General features: G+C 39.2%; 1 protein-coding gene across 1 annotated transcript; it reads right to left on the reverse strand.

The window, feature by feature from the left end:
* Window positions 1–8,827: 8,827 nt before the first annotated feature.
* On the reverse strand, window positions 8,828–9,400 carry LOC130883809 (interferon alpha-12-like). Its single transcript, XM_057784595.1, has one exon. It carries the CDS (start codon window positions 9,398–9,400, stop codon window positions 8,828–8,830), a length of 573 nt encoding a protein of 190 aa, XP_057640578.1.
* Between the last annotated feature and the right edge of the window lie 253 nt (window positions 9,401–9,653).

Raw genomic sequence — 9,653 nt, forward strand, 5'->3', positions numbered from 1 at the left:
ATCCCAACAAAATTTTTCACAGACCTTGAGAGAACAATAATCAACTTTATTTGGAAAAACAAAAAACCTAGGATAGCCAAAACAACCCTATACAATAAAGGAACTTCCAGAGGCATTACTATCCCTGACTTCAAACTGTATTACAGAGCTATAGTAATGAAAACAGCTTGGTATTGGCATAAAAACAGAGATGTTGACCAATGGAATTGAATCAAAGACCCGGATATTAACTCACAAACCTATGAACATCCTATTTTCGACAAAGGAGCTAAAATTATACAATGGAAGAAAGAAAGCTTCTTTAACAAATGGTGCTGGCATAACTGGATGTCAACCTGTAGAAGAATGAAAATAGATCCATATCTATCACCATGCACAAAACTCAAGTCCAAATGGATTAAAGACCTCAATATAAATACAATCACACTGAACCTGATAGAACACATGGGCACAGGAGACCACTTCCTACATATAACCCCAGTAGCACAGACAAGAAGAACAACATTGAATAAATGGGACCTCCTGAAACTGAGAAGCTTCTATAAAGCAAAGGACACTGTCAATAAGACAAAAGGCATCCTACTGAATGGTAGAAGATATTCACCAACCCCGCATCAGACAAAGGTCTGATCTCTAAAATACATAAAGAACTCAACAGAAACTAGACATTAAAATTCTTGTGTCAACTTTCCCTGTTGCATTCTAACAAAACCATCTTAGAAGTTCTCCTAAATTAATGTTCATTGCTTCTACCATGTAGATGTACATCAAATACATGAAATTTGTTCATCTAATGTAAATAAGAAAAAGAAATTCACCGAGATCACCGGGATCAACATTCTTAAAGCACATAGAGAGTACCTGATTGGTTTCACAGCACCCATGTAAATTCAGGCACAGTGGCACATGCCTGGAATCCTGAAAATTGGGAGGTGACATAGACAGGTCACTTGAGACCCTAGGTCATCGATCTAACTCTAATGGGGATCCCTAACTTAAGGGAGAGAATCTCGCATTGAAACCAAGGGAGACAGTGACTGAAGTAGCAACTGGGCATTGATATTTGTCTTTATCATATATGAATATGGACATGCAAATACAGAAATGTGTGTATACTACACCAAACACTAAAAAATATAGATTTTAAAAATAAAATAAAAATCAAGTGACGTATAATTACTCATATTTTTTCCTTAACATTTGGGTGGCAGAGGAACACTGATTTTGGTGTCAAAAGTCAGCATGGTCTACAGATTTTGTTTCAGGCCAGCAAGAGACACATAAAGACACTTTTTTTATACAAGTAAAAAGAAAACAAAATGATGCTCAAATAAATTGCGAGAATTAAAGTCTTATTCATTTATTGACATGTAAAGAATACATTCTTCTAAATATATAAATCTTACAGCTATTGTACCTTAAAAGTTATGGAAATATGAATACGTTCTTCTAAATATACAAATCTTACAGGTATTGTACATTTAAAGTAATGGAAATATATAAACCAGTAAGTGAAGTATAAGGCCTGTCCTCTCTGAAGACTGTTGGTGAACTCTGTAGATGAACACTTTTGACATTCACGAGCCTAATGTGGTTAAATGACACACTCTCTGTCCCTAAAGAACTGTGCCTAAAGTGGGAGTCAGAGTCTTTCCAAAGAGACCAAAGATTCAAGGAAATATTTGAGATGACAGAGCAGGCAGAAAGACTATTACCAACATTTTCATTTTCTCAACTATTCTCGATAGTTTTTTCCTTTCTTATGAGTCATTTGTGTGTTTTCTCTGTGGCCTGAAAACACAAAATTCAGACACTAAGTTTGAAATTAAATGCTAATTTTACCAGTAAACCTCAGGTATACTAAGTATAAGTAGAAAATATTGTTCCATTGAGAAAGACCTGTGGCAGAATGTCAAAGTGCATACATTATGAAAATATACACCAAGTCACTGAACTTAGGGTTAGTTTTCACCCAGGTTTCCTTTGCTTACTTTAAATGGGAAATGGTGCTCTTTCAACACTATCTAGAGACTGGGCAGAGCCTTCGTAGGACAAAGGCTCTTCGGGATAAAGAAGCAGACGCTTTTCTGTTTATTCCCATGGGTGATTCATTACAGTAGACAGAGTTTCACTGATATTCCTCTCTTTCTAAGGACCCAGTTCTGAAGGCAATGGGGTTGCTATTCATTGGTCCAGAAAGTCAGGATTAGTGTAGACATCTGTCTTTTTATCCACCATTTGTGCACTGATGTCTACAGTGGTTTCAACCTCTAACAATGACCCCTACACTGAATATTGGTTCCTTCTTGGTCTGTGTGTGGAGAATTTGATGCCAATGTGATACTGTTTTCCAAGTACCATGTGACTCATTCAGTGGCTTTTGAGTCTGCCCACACTCTCTGCTGCTCAGTGACGTGATACCTTCCATCCTCCTCTCATCCCCCACCCCCTGAAAGTGTGCTCACCCCATGCTGATGGCTTCAGGGATCATAGTGGATATGGTTCGCTTGATTTTTCAGCATCATCAACCCTAGAGAATTACTGCTTTTATCTCTAGTGTGTTCATGTGAAAATCTTTTGTTTTCAGTCATGACTCATATTTCCAGAAATCAGAGTATCAACTATTCCCAGATGTTAATAATAAAATTATGTGCTGCCTATTTTAAAGAATAAATAGTTCTACTTTGTCTTAATTTCACTCGTAGTAGATAAGTACTGTCAAATACTCTTCTATGATGAACACTCAATCCCGGAATACTTGTTCTGTTTGAAATTATATGATGGCAGTACAAGTCACACTGATGGCTGAGCATTTGATTACAGATATGTGGGAATCAAACCTAACGTTGTTTATCCAGTTTCAATCCAGTAAGTGATTGACGGTTCTCACATTCCCATCTCAACTCAAATCTGCATGGTAGAGAAATTCAGTCTATTCTCTGGAGAAGAAGAACTTTATGCTCTTAAATTGCTTATAATTATTCTTTTGATTTTACTGTATTTTTGAGGCATGCACTTAGCGATAGAATTCTGCCACCTGCCTTTCCTTACATTCATACCCTAATAATGTTAGACAGTAAGACAACACAATCGTATCACATCAGTTCTCTCTAATTTTTATGACATTTAACTTTACTTAGCTATTTATTTACTTACTAACCTACTTACATACTCATTTTCTTTTGTCTCTTTTACTTTCTTAGAGAGCTAAACCCAGTTTTGGTTCTCAGCTTGGAGATACAAATGTGACGTCAGCTGTCATGAAAGTAGGGGAGGAAGTGACTTTTGCTGTCCAGATGGGAAGCACTAGCAAGAATGCGAGTGACATTCAGTATAGCACTAAAGCAGCACGAAATAAGAGAATTTACAAATGTAAATGGCTGTATATCAAAAGTGACCTGAAATTTAATGAAGTTTCAATGAAAATCTAGCAACATTCTACTCCAAAATTGAAATAAAAACCATTAAATATACATTAAAGCACAAAGACATGGGAGGTGTAGCACTGCATGGTTTCGTATACACTGAGGTACAGTGATCAGAACAGCAGAACACTAACACAGAGCAGATATCCAGAGCAGTACAGTGTAACACTGGCAGAGAAATAAATAAATACACACGGCAACACCCACCTGAATTACTCTGAACTACAGATAACACACAATGTAGGGAGGTAACTGTGTCTAGGAGAGTGAAATCAGGTCTTTATCTGCCACTGTGTACAACAATCTAATCAAAATGATAAAGACTTGAACATGATGCACAAACAATTAAGTTGGTGAGGAGAATAAAAACACTTCATTCTATCTATAGGCAAGAGTTTTATGAAAAGAACTCAATAGCCCACAAAACAGCAAGAAGTAAGAAATGGAAAATTGACAAAACCTTGTACAAAACCTCTGCATATCAAAGGAACAGGGGCCTAACTGAATAAATAGCCCACAGGGAGGAAGGAAATGCATCCCCACCATTCATCTTGTCCGGCATTAGATACTTACTAGAAAGGATAAAGACCTTTATGAGCGCCCAAACAATACACAATCCCATTAATTTCCAGGCATGTGAGTCAAGAGAGAGTTCTCAAAATAGCAAATACCAAATGCCAGTGAATGTATTAGGAAATGTCCAGCATCATTTGCTGTCAGAGAAAATTCTAATCTAAAACTACATTCCTATTTCATCTAACCTATAACAGAATGGGTAGCATAAAATAAATTCTGGTGAGAAAAAAAGGTGAATAGGAGCTTCTATATTTGGTGGTATGGATGTTATTATTGCTGACACAATGGGAGTCACTATGAATGTGCCACAAAATATTTCATAATAGAGCTAGCAGATGATCCAGCTGTACTACAACTGTGTATACACCAGGAAACGAAAAGTGACTGACCATAAAGACTTCTGCAAACCATGTTTATTATGGTACATTTCACAACAGACAGAATATTTATTTTGCCTAGATATGTATCAAAAGGTGAATGAATAATTGAAAGCATATATATGTATATCTATATATCTATATATCTATATGGATACTATCTATTAGAAGGATAAAGAAAAGGGGGAAATGACACATATATTTCTAACGTGGAATAGAAATTTATCCAGCTATAAAAAAGAATAAAATGTATGACATATGGAACCGAATAGATATCAAGAACATCATGCTAACAGAAATAATAGGTTAAATACATAGTATATATTTTCTATCATATGGGAAATCTAGAAACAGCAATACAAGTTTATATTTATATATTATGACATGTATATGCAGAATAAGGTCAATTTTAGAAGCAGAGAGGACCAGTGTGAAGGGTTTTGGGGAAGAGGAGAGGATTATGGAGGAGTAAATACATAAAAGTACATCACAACACACACGGATGCAGACATCACACTAAAGCCCATCCTGTTACAAAGGTATCACACACTTTGATCACAGGACACGGGGAAAAGAATCTGATACTAACCCTAAAGTTTCCCCTTTGTTGGCTACCTCCCACAGAGTATAAAGGTGCTTTTCACACTGCTAGGGAGAAATTCATGAAATATCTTGACCTACTGTGACCCCTGTGAGCTACCATAGTGACTGGCCTATAAACCTATGCCCATTACTGCAATAGTGTCATGAATGTTATAGGAGCAATCGATAACATTCTAATAGGACTTCTGGCCTGCTCCAAAGAGGAATCTCATGCCTTGTACTGTAAACCTGGCCAAGGCCCATGACTGGGGATCAGAGACCGTACTATTGTTTTTTTTTTTAAGAGACACAGTATCAGAGCCTTCTAAATACTTACCTGTATACACACCTGGGTAAAGCTCACCCCTCTTTAAAGAAACTTACTGATGCAGCAGACAGTATCTCATACAGATACTCACAGTCAATCAAAGTGCAGAGCATAAATGAGTACAGAGTGCTCACTCCGAATGGAATGTCAATATCACACCTCCTTCCTCAGCCAAGGCTCAGGGAACGTTGCAGAAGTGGCAGAGAGATTGTAAAGCCAGAAGCTGGGGAACATTGCTACAAAGTGTCTCTGAACACAACAGGGCCGTTGAACTAAGGTATCAGGGTAAGAGATCTATACAAACCAGGCCAGTCCACACCCGGCATGGAGAGAAAAGGGGCTCACAATGCTCCATCCCAATCTGAAGCCCCGCTGACAGTTTATCATCAGTGAGGAAGAGCTAATTTTGGTTCAGTTGTTTGGCCTATGGTCAATGACCTATTCTTCAATGAATATTACCGTCAACCTATGCAAATATGGGAAGCATTAATTGATCTAGATGGGCTTAATAAAAAGAAAATGAAAAAGAAATGAAGTTGGGGAGAATATGTTAAGGAGGTCTAGGAAGACTTCAGGGCAGGGAGGAAGTGGTGGACATGATGTACACACACTGCATTGATGCATGAAGTTACCAATAATAGATAAAAATTGTGAAAATACATATACCAAGTCATAATTTAATGGGGGGCACAGTTTTCTGTTTTACTATTGTACAACATATTGGCTACACAGAAAACTGCTGTGCTACATGTTTAAAAAACACTAGAGGAAAAAAATTCTAGGATTTTGTCCTAAAGGAATGGTAGCTATGAGATGGTCGGACTTACTTATATTTAAACAGCACACAGTTTAAATATTGTCTCGATCAGGGTGACTAATGCTGCGATGAAGCACCATGGAGAAAGCAGCTTGTGCAGGAAAGGGTTCACTTGTCTTCCACTTTCTCATCACAGCTCATCACCAAAGGAAAGGAACAGAAAGGGACAAGAACTGGGAGGCACAGCTGATGCAGAGACCATGAGAAATATCTGCTTTCTGGCTTGCTCAGCCTGCTTATACAGTCAGGACCATCAGCCCAGGGAAGACAACACTCATTGCATCAATTTCTAATTAAGAGAACACCCCACAGGCTTGTATATAACCCCAGCATGTGGAGGAATTTCCTTAACTGAGGTTTCCTCTTCTAAAATGTCTTCACCTTCCATCACATTGGCATAAAACTAGCCAGTACAACTGACCCCTTGCCAAGTTGACATATAAACACATTATTGAAGGCCCAACCTTTCCTTTTCTTGTTCATTCCCACAATCACACTAATATCAACTTCACAATTTAAAAAATATTCCAAGTTTTAAGAGTGACACAGTCAGACTGGCGAGATGGCTCAGTGGTTAAGAGCATTGCCAGCTCTTCCAAAGGTCCTGAGTTCAATTCCCAGCAACCACATGGTGACTCACAACCATCTGTAATGAGATCTGGTGTCCTCTTACGGCCTGCAGGCATATATGCAGACAGAATATTGTATACTTAATAAATAAATAAATATTTTTTAAAAAAAGAGTGACACAGTCTTTAAATATTTAATTACTTAAAATTTTAGTCTCTTTAAAAAAATATCCAAACTCTGGAACAGGAGAGGGTCTCAATGGTTGAGATTACTGCTTACTCTTGCAGAGGACCTGGGTTTGATTCCAGATGCCATAGGAGTTACAGATGGGTGTGTGCTCCCTTCTGACCTCCACTGGGACCAGGCATACATGTGACAAACAGACATACATGAGGTGAAAACATTCATAAAATAAAAATTAATGAATTTTTTTAAAATATCCAAACTCTCTTTTTAAATCCAAAGTATCTCAACTGTTGGCTCATCTACAAATCAAAAATAAATTAAGCACTTCTTACTTCAATAAGGAAGAAGGAGAACATAGATCACTTCTCCAGATCCACCTGCAGCGCACACAACTTGATTCCTAGGCTCAGGTCCTCATGTTCGCTCTCCTTGTGACTTCCCAAGGGACTGGCATCTCCAAATGCTTGGAGTGTCCTGCTGAAACGGGGCTGCACTTTCACCAGTAGCCTCTCTGGGCTCTTCTCAGGGACTCTAACTCTGCCACAGAGTGCCAACCCTCGGATGCTCTCCATGACTCCGTCATGCCTTCAGAACCTGCACCAGCTGGATGATTCCTGCTCTATCAGGTTCCACTACCAGGTTGAGGTACAACCTTGACACCCTCAGGCACACAACTTGCATGACCCAACTCTGAGGAAACCTCTTCCGGATGATTCCAACTCAATGACGCTGCTCTTTTCTTAACCTCCCCTGATGCCTCAGCTCCTTCTTCCCAACATCAAATGTCCCAGTGAACAAATGTTTCCCTTTAGTGGTTCTGGTATCTTATTAATCACATTCAGGCCTATCGACCAAGAACTAAAGTCTTAACTGAAAAGAGCAAATGACTCTGACATAGTCATCAACAGACTCTCAAACTAGCCTTTGAAGTTTTTACACTGGGACTATTGTCTGCATTGCTCTCAACATTCTTATTTTCCAGGACCCCTTGGAACAGATCACCAAACTATGAACACTCAATGGCTTTTCTAGCCCAATGTTTTGAAATCTTTCCACATTCCTCCCCAAAGTACTTGAGCAAATCGGTCACAAAAATACTCCACAATCCTTGTACAACTTTCTGTCTTAGTTAAGGTTACTATTGTTTTGATGAAACACCATGACCAAAACAACTTGGAGGGGAAAGGGTGTTTTGACCTACATTTGCACATCACTATTCATCACCAAAGGAGGAGGTCAGAAGAAAAAATCAAATGGAACAGGAACTGAGAGCAGGCGCTGATGCAGAAGCCATGGAAGGGTGCTGATTTCTGATTTGTTCATCATGGATTGTTCAGTCTGCTTTTTCGTAGAGCTAGAACCATCAAGTTCAGGGATGCCACCTCCCGAAATGGTCCAGGAACTGTCACTGAAGTATTAATTAAGAAAAGGCCCTACAGGCATGCCTGCAGACCCATTGCATGAAGGTATTTCTTTTTGAGGTCCCCTGCTTTCAGATGACTTTAGCTTGTATCTAGTAGTCGTAAAACTAACCAGCACACAATGTACCCTACAAATGTATGGAGTTGTTATTCTGTAATAAATCATTTTAATGAAATTTATAGTATTGAAAGTATATAAGAATGGATTGGACAGACTGAAAATTAATATAACATTTAATGACACAGAAAAATAATTTTATCACACATACAAAAAATTTATATTAAGGAATATGTAAAATTTTACATATATTATAACTTAAATTTTATAGTTAAATAAATAAATATTTATATAAATAAATACAAATAACTGGACAAATCTAGAAGCTAATGTCTCTACAATATACACAGTCTAGTTCATAACTGATGAAACATCCAGGAAAGTTGACTGAAGGATGTCAAAATGTGAGATTGTTGAGAGAGCAGAATTGGTGAAGTGAGGCTCAGTGTCCACGTCCAGGAGAGTCTTCTCCACTTTGGCTCAGGATTTACTCCTTCTCCTCACTCAGTCTTGCCAACAACTTGGCTGAGGAAGACAGGGCTCTCCAGATTTCTGCTCTGACCACCTCCCAGGCACAGGGGCTGTGTTTCTTCTCTCTCAGGTAGACAGTGATCCTGTGGAAGTATTTCCTCACAGCCACCAGGGAGTCTTCCTGGCTCAGGGGAGGTTCCTGCACCCCCACCTGCTGCATCAGACAGGCCTGCAGGTCCTTGAGCTGCTGGTGGAGGCCAGTGCAGAATGTGTCTAGGAGGGTTGTCTCCCAAGCAGCAGATGAGTTCTCTGAGCTGAAGAGGATGAGGACCTGCTGGGTCAGCTCCTGCAGGACAGGGATGACTTGAGCCTTCTGGATCTGCTGGGCATCCACCTTCTCCAGAGGGAAGGCAAAGTCCTTTCTGTCCTTGAGGCAGGAGAGAGGGGAGAGTCTCCTCATTTGTGCCAGGAGTGTCAAGGCTCCCTTGTTCCTGAGGTTATGAGTTTGAGGCAGGTCACACTCCAGAGAGTAGATTGACCCACAGCTCATCAGCATCAGGGCCATCAGGAAAACACAGGGTCTAGCCATTGTGGATGTTGCAGATGCTGCTGGTCCTCTGGGCTGTTGGTCCTGAACCTTCCCCTCTAGGTTCTCTGAAGATCATCATTTGCTCATGTGTCTTAAATAGGGAAATACACTAGCTTCCATTTTCTGAAGCCCTCCCTTTACTTCCCAATTTTATTTTCACTTTCTCCCATTCATTTTCTGCTGGTGTTTGGGAATTTTTCTTTACCATTTTTGTTTTCATTATTGAGTTATCTTTCCCTGATTCCCTCAACAA

The sequence above is a fragment of the Chionomys nivalis genome, chromosome 11 (genome assembly GCF_950005125.1).
Source record: "Chionomys nivalis chromosome 11, mChiNiv1.1, whole genome shotgun sequence".
Taxonomy (NCBI): Eukaryota; Metazoa; Chordata; class Mammalia; order Rodentia; family Cricetidae; genus Chionomys; species Chionomys nivalis.